The sequence below is a fragment of the Solanum verrucosum genome, unplaced genomic scaffold (assembly GCF_900185275.1).
Source record: "Solanum verrucosum unplaced genomic scaffold, falcon-dt-bn FXZP01000064.1, whole genome shotgun sequence".
NCBI lineage: Eukaryota > Viridiplantae > Streptophyta > Magnoliopsida > Solanales > Solanaceae > Solanum > Solanum verrucosum.
In genome coordinates, this window is record NW_026020144.1 from 2,364,699 (window position 1) to 2,381,703 (window position 17,005).

General features: G+C 33.4%; 1 protein-coding gene and 1 non-coding gene across 2 annotated transcripts; both read left to right on the forward strand.

The window, feature by feature from the left end:
• Positions 1-3,753: 3,753 nt before the first annotated feature.
• LOC125827856 (uncharacterized) lies at positions 3,754-8,905 on the forward strand. Its single transcript, XM_049507201.1, has 6 exons — positions 3,754-4,218; positions 5,190-5,251; positions 5,337-7,553; positions 7,693-7,789; positions 7,992-8,069; positions 8,160-8,905. The coding sequence occupies exons 1-6, from the start codon at positions 4,059-4,061 to the stop codon at positions 8,786-8,788; spliced, it is 3,243 nt and encodes a 1,080-aa protein (XP_049363158.1). The 5' UTR covers positions 3,754-4,058; the 3' UTR covers positions 8,789-8,905.
• Positions 8,906-11,078: 2,173 nt separating this feature from the next.
• TRNAK-UUU (transfer RNA lysine (anticodon UUU)) lies at positions 11,079-11,150 on the forward strand. Its single transcript has one exon. It is a non-coding gene; the product is annotated as a tRNA-Lys (tRNA).
• Positions 11,151-17,005: the final 5,855 nt, after the last annotated feature.

The window sequence follows — 17,005 nt, forward strand, 5'->3', positions numbered from 1 at the left end:
TATATATGTATATTTGTCAGATAATTGTATAAATATAATTGATATATATGTATTTGTATATTTGGCGAGAGAGAGAGAAAGGGAGGAGAGAGGCGAGTGAGAAAGGTCAGAGAGTGGAAAGAGACTGATTGTATTTGTATATATGTCATATAATTGTATATATGTGTATAATTTGTAATTGTATATATATAAAAGAGGACAATTGATGTAATTAAAGCTAAAATTAAGTTGCGAGCCGTAATTAATTAAAACTATAGTTATATTAGTTAATTAACTAGTATATGTTTGCTTTTCCGTGTAATTTTCCCTACCAAAATTAGTTTGCGTCTAAATGGACGCATTGATTCATATAAAGGTGTATGTAGAATATCAATGAGAGATTCATGTTCAAGCAAATTTCAATAATACTATTATCATTATTACATATTTACATCGTTGCGATCACATAGATATTTAATTATTTGGGTGATAATGATAGTATCTCTTGTACATGAATCGATGGCTTACTTTTTTAAAATAATGTAAAAAGGAAAATACTTTTATCACGTTTTTTACATAATAAGCACTTAAGAAAACCCCAAAATTTTATTCATTATCTTAGTTAACTTCGAAGTTTTTTGACACAAGGCTTCATGTAAGCCTATGTTGGGTTTTAGATTACATGAGGGGAAAGAAATTCAAACAAAGTTTATTTGTTACTCATTTGATATAAAAAGGAGAACTTATATGCTTATGTATAGTATTTTTTTTAACGAGTTTGAGGAGAGAGTCTCTCCTCATACCGTTGTTATTGCTTGATTCAAATTCGTATGATAATTCTGCAGAATTTGCTTCCAATATTATAGAATAGAGCTTCATTCTATAGAAATTAATTCATAACCTTGAACGATATAATATTTCATTAGTCTGAAATCAAACAAATCACTTTTTAAAAGCAACAATGTCAAAAGAGATAAGACCAAAAGGGCAATGCGCGTGAAATCCAGCAGCAAATAATTTTCTTAATTGCTGGTGTATGTCAAACGACCGTTTGGCCATTTTTTTTAACAAAATAAAAGTTTGTTTGTTGCTTAAACATACATGACTTTGCCATTTTTTTTCTTTGGGAAAATACATAAAATTCCCCCCCGAACTTGGCAGCAAAATTTACTTTAACACTTTAACTTTACGGGTAATTATTTACACCCCTAATCTCTTTTCAAGTGAATTTAGTATCACCCTAAAATTATAATATCAGTCTCACAATGGCAAGTGCATTCCACACGCGCCATGTCATTGATATGTCCGCGCCACGTCATTGCCACATCAGCGCCACGTAGAATATTATTTAATTTTGTTTTTGTTTCTTTTTATTTATTCTCAATTTTAGAAAGCAAAAAGATTTCAAAAAATGAGGTCCATGTTCCTCAACTTAGTCACGATTGCAATTGAACAAATTCGGTCACAGTTGAAAGATCGATCCAAAATGTCAAAATCATTCTCACAAAAACACATTCAATTTTTAAGACAATAAATAATGATTGAAAGTTTAATTTGAAATGAAGAAATTATAGATTTTTCATTAAAAAGAGTTTTAAGTTCATCACATTCAAACACTACCATAAACAATAATTTTGAAGCAAGAACAATTGTAGACTTTTCTATTTTTTTTCTATTCATCACACTTTTACGGATCAAAAGGAAATGGAGATAGGGCGAGGGCATTCCAAAGAAAGAGAAAGAAGATGGAAAGTTCAACGAAGAAGAAGAACAAAAGGGTGATGTAATGGTGGTTGAGGCGGCAAATCCGAAGAGAAAGAAAGAGGGTGAGGTTTCTAAGAGGAGAAATAGGGTCGAAATGGGGGTTTCGAAGAAGGAGAAATCAAAGAGGTGGGGACGGTGGTTGAGGGCGAGAGGGGTGGTGGGGTGTGAGGAAGATGAAGGAAAAAAAGATTATTGGCTAAAAAGAAAAAAATGGGGCCCGCTTATTATTTCTCTTTAATTTTTGCAATTTACGCGCAGTAAATTTTTTGACTTGCCATGTCAGCTATTTGGGTGCATTTAAATTCACTTGAAAAGAGATAAGGGGGTAAATAATTACTCGTAAAGTTAAAGTACTAAACTAAGTTTCGCTGTCAAGTTCAAGGGGGATTTTATGTATTTTCCCTTTTTCTTTAAACAAACAATTTTAAAAAAATGAAGTGAATGGCAAACGTCCGTTTGACACTCATGTTAAGAAATTGGTTGTCGCTGGATTTTAAAAGAATCATCTCTTTTAATCTTCCTCAAAAAATATTGTCCCTCTTACATATTTACTTCAAAAAGTGGCTTAGACTTCGAACTTGGAGTTTCAATTAAGCATTGGAGGAATTAATCCACAACCTTCAACAATTATAAATGATTAAATTCATTATAGTTTTTCGTTCAATTTAAAACAAAATTATTCTATTAATTTTTTTATTTCTTCTACATTTCCAGTTTACTATTTTGAACACGATTGGATAACACCTTATTTGTGAATACGAGAGTTGGTGATGGTTATGACAATAGAAGTTGGCGATTAAGATGATTGGTGGTGATAGACTCTACTTTTTTATATGTAGTGTAAAAAGCCAATCAAGTTGAGTAAAAAAAAACACCTAATTAGGTTCATAACTTTCTAAAGAATATTTAAATAATTTGGACTTGGATCATCTCCCATTCCAGGGTAATTGAAAGTAGCTTTAGTTAAAGGTAGCCAACCCATACCCCAAATGAAAGCTGCAAATTCTCTAACATTTCAGCTGTAATAAAGCGAAAAAAGAGTCATTGTATTCCTCTAGCCAAGGTATCACGCCACAAACCATGTTACACCCATACAAGAGATCAACTTTAATCAAATCAAAGCAAACAAGTATATATGGGTTAACTTTCGTGCATCTCAATTATTTTATGGAATACCTGTTATCTTCCATCATCTCACCATCTTAGTTTAGGTGTAACTTTTTTCGTTAGTGTTGAGATAGAATAGAATAAATCACCTAATTTCTCGAGTCTATAACTTTCATCACTCTTCATTTACCACTAGGCAAGTAGTTGTTAGTCAAGCTTTTGGAAACTCAAAATCGTAAAAAGTAATAATTTTAAAACTGTTTATTTAGACGAGTGAGGTGTTTCGCTAAGCTTTTGGGAAAAAGAAAGGCATAATACGTAAATATGTCCATTAACTTGATTTTAACTCACATTTATGTCCTCCAACTTTGAATGTGCACAAATACGCACTTAAATTTGTATAAAGTTGAACAAATAGATACACATGTCATGCGTGACATCCTACATGACAATTTACATCCTATGTGGTGTCCTATGCGTATTATGCTACGTAGGACTCATGTGTCTACTTGTTCAATTTTATACAAGTTAAATTGTCTGTTTGTGCACACTCAAAGTTGGAAGACATAAATGTTAGCTAAGATCAAGTTAAATGACATATTTATGTATTATGCCTAAATAAGTGTTTAGAATAGAAGTAGTGAAAAAAAATAAAAATCTAAAAAAGCACTTTTAAGAATTTTGATCAAACATAAATTATTATTGTGAATTGATTAGTCAAACACAAATTGCTAATCACCAAACACGCTATTCCGAAACTCACTTTTGACAATAACAAAAAAACATTAGCAGATTTTAAAAGTTTGACCAAACACGCTATAATAAAGTTAAACAGAAAAGGAGATCAGTACTGTCAACAAAGAAAACTTTTATGTGAAGTTATTTGATGCCCATACAATACATTGCTTGGATTAAAATGAAAGCCAAGCAACCACAGTGATTCTGATAGAGAAAAAAAAGAACACTGAGTGATAGCTAAGCTAACTTTCAAGTCAATCTTTTCTATCTGGTGTGTGATTACAAATTTATTATTTTTAACTTGTTACTTTTTTCCACCTTTACCCAACACTGAAAAACCCTTCTCACCAAAACTGACATAACAACTTCACACACATTAACAAATTGACCTGCAACACAATCTAAGAATATTCTTCTTCTTTTTTTCACATTTATTTGCTTTTATTGAATTTTGAAGTTCCCTCTTATGGATGTTTAGTCCAAAAAAAACTCTGTTACATAGTAAGACAGAGGGAAAAAATATGTCAGGCAAGTCGGATTTCGCGCAGAAGCTGCTGCATGATCTTAAGCTTCGTAAGGAACGAGTGGCTGCTGCTCAAAATTCAGGCTATTCATACTCCACACCCAGAGGTAAACTAATTGAAATGCTAATGCACATGAATTTTTAAGATATCATGGTTAAATTATGCATGAGATTGCACGTCGAATTAGTGAATTGTATAGATTGAAATGTGTAAAATTCTATGGCAATATTACACTGTGAGATAGAATTTGTATGTTTTTTGAGTATTTGAGGTGATGCTGATGATAATTAAAAGTATATAGCTCACTGTCATGTCCTGCTACTGGAGCTTACAAGATCGTGAGTAAGTTGTCAAGTGCAGCACGAAGCTTTAGTAAGACTCTAAGTTGGATCCTTTAAAAATAGCATTTTTTTGAGGAACCCAACAAGGATGCCGAGTCTGAGAGACTTTTGTGATGTAAATTACTAAGTTGTTAACCTATCAGATGATTATTCACACATCATTGATCTACATGGTCTTTTCAGTTATTACTCTATGATTTTACAAATCCTTAATTTCTTATGAAAAAGGAGAAAACACTATCTTCAAGAGAAGATCATGACTTATAATGAATGTTTAAAGAAAACATACTTGGAGTGTATATACAATTCACCAACATAATGTACATAATCAATTAAAAAATCCTTTGTGTTCACATAGATGGAGCAAATATTTCTCTGAGCCAGAATTTCAAGTTTATGAGTTCTGAATTCAAATAAAAAGTCAGTTTGTTGAATTCTGGATAAGTTATTTATACATATTAAATGAATTTCTCAACACAAATACAAGGTTTTGACCGAAGCTACTGAATCCTATCAAACATGTAACTTCATTTCTAGCTCCGCCCCTGAGCTCCACATAGTGTAACAAAAGATGCTAGAAGCAGAAAAATTCTATAAGGAAAAAACTCAACAAAAAACAGTGTCAATTATTATTGCTAGCTTTAACTTTCTCTGGTTTTCATGGTTGTAAAGCTTGCAGAAGGATATGTTACAGATGATAGTGTTAACTAAACTTGTGATATGTTGAAATTGACAGATACTCGTGCTAATCCGGGACAAACTTACAGAGGATCTCGACAGACAAAAACTCTAGAATCCGTAAGTTAACTTGACAATATCAGGACATTTTGAAGATTATTTGTAACAATAAATCTCATTCACCTTACATGTTACACTTTTTCAGGTTAATTCAAGAGTAGGTAGCACCAGCAACAGATCATTTCGCGTTGAAGAATCTTCAGGACAGATTGTTACCTATGGTACTGGGAGAGTCCGAAATTCTGAGAAGGTGGGAGATCTTTCCATGGCCCTCGCTTTTGCTATTGAAAACGGAGGAAAGTTTACTAAAATGGACTCGGGCTCAAGCAGAAATCCTGTGCTAACATTTCTCCATCAATTCAGTCAGAGATCAATGGACATAAGTAAGACGGATAGGAGAACGTATCATCTTCCAAATAGTCAGTTCCCTTCTGTCTCTCAAGTTCACATCAATGAAGTATCGAAAGGGATACACAAACTAAACCAGATTCTAAAAGCATGTTCCAATGGCCTGAATTTCGATAGGAACTCTATTGAAGTTGGGCAGGAATTGCTGAAAGGAGCTATGGATTTGGAAGAGTCCCTGAGGATGCTCGTAAACCTCCAGGAAGCTTCAGATCATATGATCAAGCCTCAAAGCAAAAACAGGATCACATTACTCGACGAGGATGAGGATGAGGATGTCAAGATAGTTGATCAGAAGCAACTAGACCTGCCAAGATTTTCATTTGATAAGCCCTCGAAAAACTCATATGTCACCAAAGGGACAGCAAAAAATGACATCAAACAGCGGCTCATGGCCCTGACTTACCCTGATCAAACTCCTAAACTGCACGAAAAGCAACTTCTCAGCACTAACAAGTCGATGTCCCATAAAAGATCAGCTAGTTGTGCTCCAGACTTCAAAAATCTGAACCAGAAGAACCAGTTGAAAGGAACAAAATCTGGATCAGAGAAAGGAAGAATTTCGAATGTCATTGCAAAACTAATGGGACTCGATGAACTCCCGCAGAAGGAAGATAACAAAGCATCAAGGGAAGGATCAGATCCCAAAAAGAAGCAAGAGCCAGTACTAATGAGAAGTGCAGGCTCTATTGGCACCCGGGACGCTGAGAACAGGTCATCTCTTAATGTTGACAAAAACATGGTAAGTGATATGCTACCAGTTCAGGATGCAAAATTCGTGCGTAAAGCTGAGATTACCCGTGCATCTCCAAGCAGGAACAATGATATGGTTTCTTCTGGTAGAGTTCAACAACAGGAGGAGCGGAGTATAGCGGTTAACAAAGATACAGGTCCAGTGCCCTCAGGCTCGCCAATGATCAACAACATGATGGATAAGCCACATAGCAAAAACATCCAAGTAAATCAAGTTAATTTCCAACAGAAACAGAAAGAACAAAACCAGACAAGTGTTAAGGGGAAAATCATAAAAACAGTCGAAATCAAGGAGACTATCTCACAGACAAAAAAACCACAAACATTGAGGGTGCCTCCAATCGATATTGTGTTACAAGAAGATACAATTCAGAAAGAAAAGAAAGAAACAGACAAATTTCCTTTGAGCAATGAACAGAAGGCCTTAGCTAAGGATGAAGTGCATCATGTGCAGAAGCTTACAAAATCCGAGGGACGTGATGAGAAGCATCAAGCAGGTAAGAAAGAGAAGTTACCCTCAAACAAAACTATGCAGGCAAGGACACACAAAGCAAATCAAGTGGAAATCATAGCTTCACCAAACTCAAGGAATGGTGCAGCAAGTTTGAAGAAGAAGCAGTCTTCTCGGAACCAATCCATTCTTGGTACGAAAAATTCTACCAAGTCTAAAAATGGAGCACCTGCAAAAGATTCTTCAAATGGAATAAATCAAGCTCTTGCCAAGCACCGGAACTCTTCTATCTCTGTAGGGATCATGCAAAGCAGAGAGAACAAAAATACCAATCAAAACGTGTTGTCAAAGGAAGTATTGTCTCGATCAGAGAAGCTAAACAACATCAGTCAACCATCTAAGCAAGAGAAGCCACTCAATCTGCCATCAACAGATAGGATGGATCATCATAATAAAATTCATAGAACCGAGACCTCTCCGAAAATAGATGAGTCATCCCCAACTTTGCAAGACACAAAGCTGCAGAAGGATGACAGAAGCTGCTCTGGTGGAGCAGAACAGTCAACTGAAAACCAGACAAGAGAAACAAATGTGGACAACATAGGATCTAATGAGCCAGATGTGAGCATGGAGATACTCGATTTCCAAACCGAGCTACTTGGTAAAATAGAAAACAGTACCTCCTGCAACACAACTATGGAAAAGGAATGTGACAACCTGACAGATTCTGGAACTGCGATTTCAAATGAAAATGTAAGTTAATCTGTGAGAAGAAAGTTAAACTTAATATGTGCCTTTGGCATGCTTTTAACGATTCAGAGTAGTTTTATATCTAGAAACCTACATCTACATGTGAAATATCTTCATAACATGCTTTGTTGGATTCCTGCAGCATCAAGAAAAAACTCCGCAAGAAGTTGAAATATCCATGGACCAGAAAGTCAGAGAAGATAGGCCAAAGATATCACAAGCTACAGACCAATTTAATGGTATTTCATATCTTCTTATATATTAAGAAATGTAGCATTCTTAATTAACAAGTATACATAGCAGTCCTATTATCTCTATATCCCAATGATTAGCGCCTTTCAAACTCCAACCATGATAATCAAATATCATTGACATTTTATGATTATATGAAAAATTATTAGCTCATATACTGCAAACTGGTTCTTATGATCGATGTTGCAGAGATTCATCAAGAAGCCTCACAGAACAGTAAACTCTTCAATGATGAACAAAATAAAAGTTTTCCAGCCAAATTTACAGGTACTGATATAAAAATCTTATTTTGATTCATTTACATGAATTAAGATAAACATCATAGATGAATTTCCTCACCCTTTGATCATATTGAAGGAAAAGGAGGCATCAAAATCTCCAATGTTGTTAGAAATGATCAAGAAACAACTCTCCCATTAGTGGTACAAGAACCATTAACAGTTCCTGAAAAACACTTCAAGGAGTCGGTTATCAGAAATCAACTATTTCTAAACACAGCAGAGGCGCTTTTCAAGCTCAATATACCAATCAGCATTCTCCATGCCAGTGAACAAAATAACCAAGGGGAAGACGTTAAACTTATGATAGACTGCGGCTATGAGATAATGAAAAGGAAAGCGATAAGACAGGAGCTAGCAGTCCATCCGTATGCCACAATATCCATCGGATATACAAAGACAAGATCTTTGGGCAATCTTATCAAGCAACTCTGCAATGATTTCGACACATTAAAGTCCTATGGAGGCATTGGAAATGTGAGTGATGAACGCGATGAAGCAGACTACTTGCATAACATGATTGGTAAAGATATGTCGAACAGAAATCCAGATGTGAACTCCATGTGGGATTCTGGATGGAGTACTGAACAAATAATGTTTGGTTTCATTGAAAAGGATGATGTTGTAAAGGATGTGGAGAAGCATTTGCTCAATGGACTCATCAACGAGATCACGATGGATTTATTACGAATAGCCATTTCAGTTTGATTGTTTGATAGAGTAAGAAAGTCATTTCAGAAAAAGATTGTTGTTGGCCTTATAATTATTGTGCAGTTTAAGTAGAGTTGAAAGTTGATGAAGCAAGTCTGGTAAGTAGTAAATCATAAGGCAAAGTTTATAAGTAACACATTTTTGGATTTCAAGTCTATTCTGATTCATTTTCAATCATCAAAGACATAAAAGAAAATGTAATCAGACACTCAATATGATAATATTGTAGTCGTAAATTTTGATCCTACCACCGTCCAGACAAGTCTACCTTGAGGCCAGAGACAGGTCCAAGATTTGAACTTGATGAGTTCGACATCTAAAGTTCACAGTATAACTACATTTATAGCTTATCACATATATATAACTACTGGTGTGGATTAAACACGTAGCTCAAATGCTACATTCATCACGTTGAAGGCAAGAGATGAGTCTCAAGATTGGTAGACTCACATAATCTTTTCTCATCCTTTCAGCAGCTAAAAACATTCTTCTACAAAGGGACACATAATCTTTTCTCATATGATTTCACTCACTTGCAATTCTACTTGTAGTTTAGCTCTCACTATTATCAATTTCTCCTTGTAACACACCTTAAAGCTTTAAACATTAGTAAACTATCACGAGTACATGCTAAAATGTGGGTCATAACTCAACCCGTTCAAATTTTAATAAGTTATAATTGTGTTATTTGTTCTTTTATAACTTTTTAGTACCTAATAAAATTATAAAAAAAATTCTTTATTATGACTATATATAATTAACATATGTATAAAAAGAAGAGCAACTTTCACATATAGCAAACAAAAAATCATATTTGTATGCTATATCAAAGTTTGCATAATTGCGCTGCATAACAAACATATATATGTATAATACGCTATACATATACAATTGAAAGCTATGTCTATTTCGCTATACATATATACAAAAAGAAGCAATTGTATAATTTGTTGGCTCCTCTTCAGATTTGTATAATTTCGCTGGCAGACCATTTGTATAAATTGTTGTTAGCCTCTCGTTTGTATAAATCGTTGACAAAAATATTTGTATATCAAAAATCGCTCTCTCTTTCGCTTTATACAAACATAAATTATACATTATACAAACATAAATTATACATTATATTTGTATAATTTGTGTTTGTATAAAACGAGAAAGAGAGAAAGGCAAAAGAGAATTGGCAGGGGAATATTTGTACTGTATAATTATAAGTGTATAAGACGAATATATATGTATTTGCATGTGTATATACAATTTTCTTTCGCTTATATAAACATAAATTATACATTATATTGTATAATCTGTGTTTGTATAAAACTAGAAAGAGAGAAAGGCAAAAGAGAATTGGGCAGGGGAATATTTTTATTGTATAATTATAAGTGTATAGGACGAATATATATGTATTTGCATGTGTATATACAATTTTCTCTCGCTTTATACAAACATAAACACAATTTAAACAATTATGTTGTATAAAGCGAGAGAGGCGAGAACAGAGGGAGAGAGAGAGAAAGGGAGAGTGGGGAGCGAGAATTTGGAGGGAGAAAGGCGACTGGCAAACGTTTGCTACGGGGCGCAATTAAATCAAACAGTAGCTACTCCATTTATTTTAGATTATAAGTTTGTCATTCTATACAATTATCCCTAAAAAGAATTGTCCATTTGAAAATATATTTTGACAAGTTCTCCACAATCAATTTGAGGGGGTTAGGTTTTCATAGGCTAATTTTGCTACTTATGGACGACTAGGAATACCAATAAGATCTTTACAACTTTCTTTGTGATTGTTGGATTTTTAGCATTCACAATTACGAACATTTGTCTGCTGGTAAAGTATATTACATAAATGGATACAATTTCCTAAATTACATGGAAAAACGGTTGTCACTCAAGAGAAAAGAGAACATATGTACATACAATCATCAATTATGCTACGAGACTGCCAAAAGTTGTGGTGTAGTGACATAGTGACATTAATCATCCATCCTTACCTTACATAAGTTTCGAGTTCGAACTGTTAATTTAATTCTTATTGAGACTAAAATCCTGAATCTGACTTTGATTCAACTTTCGAGCCCTTCATAATAATATGACTGTATTACAGATTTTCATGTAATACCAAAAAAGTCAAATATGCCATGAGATTGGGCCAATAAGGTAGAATAGATGGGATTTAAGAAGAATTTTCACATAGATTCATGTGCTATAAAGGTTTCGATATTTTTAGATTAAATCATAGTATTTGAGCATATATTTATCAGTTTACCAGTCAAATTAAGCATATCAGGCCGTCTTAGCTCAGTGGTAGAGCGCGTGGCTTTTAACCACGTGGTCGTGGGTTCGATCCCCACAGACGGCGAATTAACAAGAAATTCATTTTTATTTCCTTATATGTTCATTGTTTGACCTTACATTTCAATTCCATGTTATCAATTTTTTACAATTTTTTGTCTAATTTTTAGTTCTTGATTTGAACTACTCAAAATTATTTCCTTTTAATTTAGATGCTATTGTTTATTATTTTCAATTGAAGCAAAAAGTGACGATCGAGAGAGGATTTAAGGACGAACTAAGTTTGAGAAAGTAATCTTCTATTTGCAACTCAAATCTTATCTCATTTGATTCAGTATTTAATTATGTTTTATTTGATTCAGTATTTTTTTTATATTGCTTTCTTACGAAGAAAGAACATAGCACACTTTTTAAATGGGTTAATTTTCTTTTTATCATAATGTAAATTCTATATAAATCAGTACCAAAAAAGTATTGTGATGAGGTCATATATATATATATACTAGTAAAGTAAGCCCGGGCGCTGCCCGGGCCCAACATTAATAAAGTTATATTGTTACTCTCTCTGTCCCATATTAGATGAGAATCTTACTAAAATTTTTTTTTCCATATTATTTGAGCACTTATTAAATTAGGATAGAATTAATTAATTTTTTTCCATTTTACCCTACAATTAATATGACCATTCCTATATTGTATGTGTATTTTTTGTAACTCATTTCAATGTGCATTGATATAAACAAAGGGTAAAATGGTGAAGTCTTCCAATGTATTAATGATTTCTTAATCACCGTGTAAAGTTGGAAGTGCCCATCTAATATGGGACGGAGAGAGTATAGTTTATGTATTATTATAAAATTAGTAAAGATTGTTATAATATATTTTGCTCATAAGTGAGCTAATATAAAAACTTATTTGTCATTTGTCTTTTTAATTTCAATTTCAAATAGCAAATAAATGTACCGATAAGATTGAGGGTAGAAATGAAACATATCTTTCTAAATTTAAGTAAAAATAAACAGAGTAGAAATAACATTAGGGTTATCGATAGGACGATTCATTCGGTTATTTTTAAAAAAATTATATCATTCAATTTTTCGGCTATTTTATAATGTATAACCAAAATTAAAATTTTTAAATCATCCCAATCCTAATTTATGTGACACAAGCAGTACACAAATTAGTCTTTTTTTTGTTGTCTTGTAGATATTTTAAGTTATTATTTATTGTAAATTATAGTACTTTTTATTAAAGTTTTTAATAACATATGTTACTTTTTATGTTTGAGAGTTAAACCAATTTTTTTTTATATGTCTTTTAATTTTATATGTGTTTTGTCCTTTTCCATTTTCAAAAACTAATACTCTGCCCATTTCATTTTATATGTCATTTCTTTTTATAAATATATTGGTTATTCCCTCTTCTTATGTCATATATTATGAAATTTGAGAAGTTATTGAAATTTTTATATGATTCTAAAAATATTTTAAATTGTTAGCTATTGTGATTTGTAGTACCTTTTTTTTTACAGAATTTTGAAAATAATATTTATTACACTCTTTGTTCTAATTTATGTGGCACATGCAAAATTTCAAATATTAACCATTTTTTATATGTCTCTTTACTATATTAAGTTGTTAATTATTGTATTTTATAGTACATTTTGAACTTAATTTTTAAAGAATATATGTTATTTTCCATGTCCCAATTTATGTGGCATTAATTGATAGATTTGTTGGAGTCGAGAGAATTTTTTTTGTTAATTATTGTAATTTATAGTTTCTTTTTCGTCAATTTGAAACAATATATGTTCTTAATTGATAGATTTTTTGGAGCCGACAATTTTTTTTGTTAATTATTGTAATTTATAGTTTATTTTTCGTCAATTTCAAACAATATATGTTTATCATATAATCCATTTTATGTGGTAGCAATAGTATTTAGAGAGTCAATTAAATTTTTTATATAACTTTTAAATATTTAAGCTATTAATTATTGTAATGTATATGTCACGCCCCAAACTCAAAGGGCGCAACTGACTCCTAAAGCCAAAACTCAGGCCCGAGCCGACCCTGCTGAACCATTTGCTATTAGCGCATGGCAGTCACATGCAATTAAGAAAACAAATAAGTATATCTCGGCTTAAAACTAAGCCATCGGCCGACAAGACCCCTGTCAACAGATCTACAAAAGAACCAGCTACTCCTAAGAGTTCATATAAAGAAATATCCAAGTAGCACAAAAGTCCTGATTGGGCCGTCGAGGCCACCATGATATCTATACCAAAACTAAAAACAGGTAAATATCAGTACAATACATCAAACAGCTCACAAGCTTCAGCAAACCAACAACATAGGCCAGCATGGCCATAACGTAGCTATAAACCCCACACACTAGTCTGCAAGCCTCTAAGAGTAGTAAAAATTGGTGGGACAGGGCCCCAGCCTACCCATGAGAATATATACAACAAAAGGTAACAAACCTCCCAACCCTGGCAGCTCCGGAGGAAAGGGGCTGACCAATCAGATAAAAGTCAAGTCTGCTGATATGGAGGTCTACTCGGTCATCTGTCAGGACCTGCATGCATGAATGCAGCACCCCCAAGGCAATGGGGCGTCAGTACAAAATAATGTACAGAGTATGAAAGGCAATAGACTATGATGAGGTATCCTGATATACTAGAATAATCTGATAAATAAATTAAGGATAAGATAATTGTACTGACCTACTTCTAAATCTAAATTTATCAAAAATAATAAAAACAACAACCTAACCAAGCCCCCATAAGCTCGGTAGGTACAAACAGCACACAAAACCACCTACTCAGGCCCCCATAAGCCCGGAAGGTGCCAATCAACCTGTATACCCCTATCGGTAGTCCCCTAGCCCCGCAGGCAGTCACATAGCCCTCTTAGGCAACAACATAGCCCTCTTAGGCAACAACATGACCCTGTAGGAAGCACATAACCTTCTTAGGCGTCAATATATATCCCTGTAGGCAACTCATAGCCCTTCTAGGCATCAATATAGCCCCGTAGGCAACTCATAGCCCTTCTAGGCATCCATATAGCCCTGTAGGCAGAACATAACCCTGCTAGGCATAGATCACATTCCTGCAGCTAACAACAATAGCCCAAAGGCAACAATAACAATCCAACAGCTAAATGTGAGCAATTTAGTTATAGACAACCTATACAAATAGCCTCTAAGTCGTGTCCAACATACGAATGTTACTACTGAATAAGAATCTCGATAAGAGAGGATTATACGCACTCGAGCAGCCAACAATCAACAATAATAGCTATAAGTATAACAACGATAACAACTGAATTACATTGCTCCTGAGCTTTAAGGAAACATGCCATAGGAAGAGAATAGCCTTAACATACCTTTTTCGCTAAATTCACGTGGCCTAAAGACTTTAACTCATAACTCCCTCGATACTACAACAAGGTAGGACCATAATCAACACATAAAATAAAAGATACCATGACAATACAATAAAAGATATGTATTTCCGTCGCAAATTGCTATTTGCTGCTTATAAAAGATATGTATTTCCGTCGCAAATTGCTATTTGCTGCTTATAAAAGATATGTATTTCCGTCGCAAATTGCTATTTGCTGCTTATAAAAGCTAGAGTCGATGAAAGAAAGGTCTTACCTCGATCTTAGGTTCGTAATTCACCTCAAAACCTTCAAATATATTCAAACCCCTGCTGTCCCAACTCTAAAATGTGATATGCTACGCAATCGATAAAACAAATTATACCACGATGATGAGCCCAACGCGTAGAACAACTTTCGTCAAGGACTTACGTCGAGAAAATCTATATTTCACTTGATCCTAAAAATGGGTTTCTATGTTTTCTCTGTATATTTAGCTTAAAATGAAGAAAAAACTCGAAGAAGAAGATATATACACTTTCCACCGACCTAGGGCCCCACCTCACGCGCCTACTTGCGCAGTCCCACGAAAATGCGAATATCTCTCTATTCTGAAGTCGTATGAATGAACGGTTTGATGCGTTGGAAACTAGACTCGTAGACCTTCGATTCAATAGTTTGTGGGCCCCATAACTCTTTATAGATTGGGAGAAAACCTCCAAGACATTTGACCCAAATTTCAGAGAAATCTTTAAGAAGGAAATTACGATAACTTCCGCCAACTTTTATTTTGCCACTTACCAAACTTGAGATGCAACACTTGAACACTTAAAATAGGACATACCACATCATTCTTAATTTATTACTCACCCTCCTTGTCTTTCCACGAATATACGAGTTAATTTAGACGTTTTGAAAAGTTGGGGTGTTACAGTATAGTATTACTTAGATTATTTTTGAATATAAATGTTACCTTTTTTATCCTAATTTATATGGCATTGATAGAATTGAAAGTGTCAAATAATTGTTAATTATTGTAATATGATATGTAGTACTTTTTATGTAGTTTTTACTATTTTTAAGCATACTAAGTATAGTATTACTTATATTATTTTTAAATATATTTAAATCTACTACTTATATATTTTTTTTAGTAGATAAGTGTGAATGTGAGGGTATTTTTAAATACCCAAAATACCCTCACATTCACACTTATGTTCAACCCTCTCCTTTTTTTTGGTGCCACGTGTCGAAAGAGGAGTGAATTTATTCACTCTTCTTATATAGTAATATATATATATATATTTGTTTTTTATTATTATTATTTTTTTGTTTTTTTATTTTTATTTTTTATGACAAGGGAAACCCGCAGTCGCTACCCTTTGAGTGTGCACAGGGTAAAACCCCCGCTCCTATGCAATAGCTCGCAAACCACATAGGAGAGGTAACCCGCACTAGGCAAGCCCGGTGCGACGAGCTCGACCCAGAAGGCAAACCCCTTGCTTTCGCATTTATTTTTACGTATTGTTGATTTAAAATCTCCAATCATCTATATCTAATTGGGCATTCCTCCCAAACTTCATCAGCTCTCTCTCTTTTCTTAGTTTCAAACATTATAGAAAATAATAATACTATAATATATAGTGGCCGAACTAGAAATATTCAAAATATATTAAAAAATACAAATAGAAAAAATCAAGAAGATTTAATATCTCATAAATAATTTTAACATTATACAAGAAGATTCAACATCCACTTTTCTTTCTCTACATAGTTAAGTTAATGGATCGGATATAGAGTAAAGGTCTAACTCGGCTTAGTAAAAAGAAAAGAAGATAAAATCCTTACCTTGTTTAAAATGTAAAAAGCTTAGCAATGAGTAATGTTTGAATGTTGTAACTTTTACTCTTCTTTTTTGGGGGTTCAAACCCAATTATTGAGGTAAAGTTGTGGACAACTCTCCAACTGATCTGCACCTCTTGTCAACAAATTAAATTATTAAGCCTCTACCAATACATTTATATTAATATCTTTCATTAAGTTTCAAACATTTTACAGATTTTTCACTTGTTGTTTGATGTAGATATTAAGCTAGCGTTTAGCCATAGATTTTCAAATATTTTTGACAAATATTATTTGGGTGAAATTTCACCATGTCTTTGGTCATAGTATTTGGGAAACATATTTGACTTTTTAGAAAAAAATGTGATTTATATCCATAAGTTTTAAAAACTATCAAAACTAACCATAAGTTTGTATTACAAGTCAATGGATCTTCGTTGCAACAAATAACAAATAGTGTCCATGACACTGGAGCAATGTAGTAGTTTGGAGTGAGTGCAACAAGCATTATTCCATACATCTAGACAAAGCACATGACTTTGTTACCCTAGGTCAATTGTTCACCATTTTCATCAACAACCATATCATCACTTTCATATTCACTGAATATTTATCATTACTTTGGTGTTCATGAAAAAATAATACAACGCAAACAATTACTATAGAGGGTGTTTTTGTAAAAGATAAAAGTCTG

Bases quoted from the DNA above. Each gene is read 5' to 3' on its own strand.
- LOC125827856 (XM_049507201.1), top strand. From the start codon at position 4,059: ATGTTTAGTCCAAAAAAAACTCTGTTACATAGTAAGACAGAGGGAAAA. The intron at 7,790-7,991 runs GTATTTCATATC...TCGATGTTGCAG, and splicing joins AGCTACAGACCAATTTAATG to AGATTCATCAAGAAGCCTCA. The intron at 8,070-8,159 runs GTACTGATATAA...ATCATATTGAAG, and splicing joins TTTTCCAGCCAAATTTACAG to GAAAAGGAGGCATCAAAATC.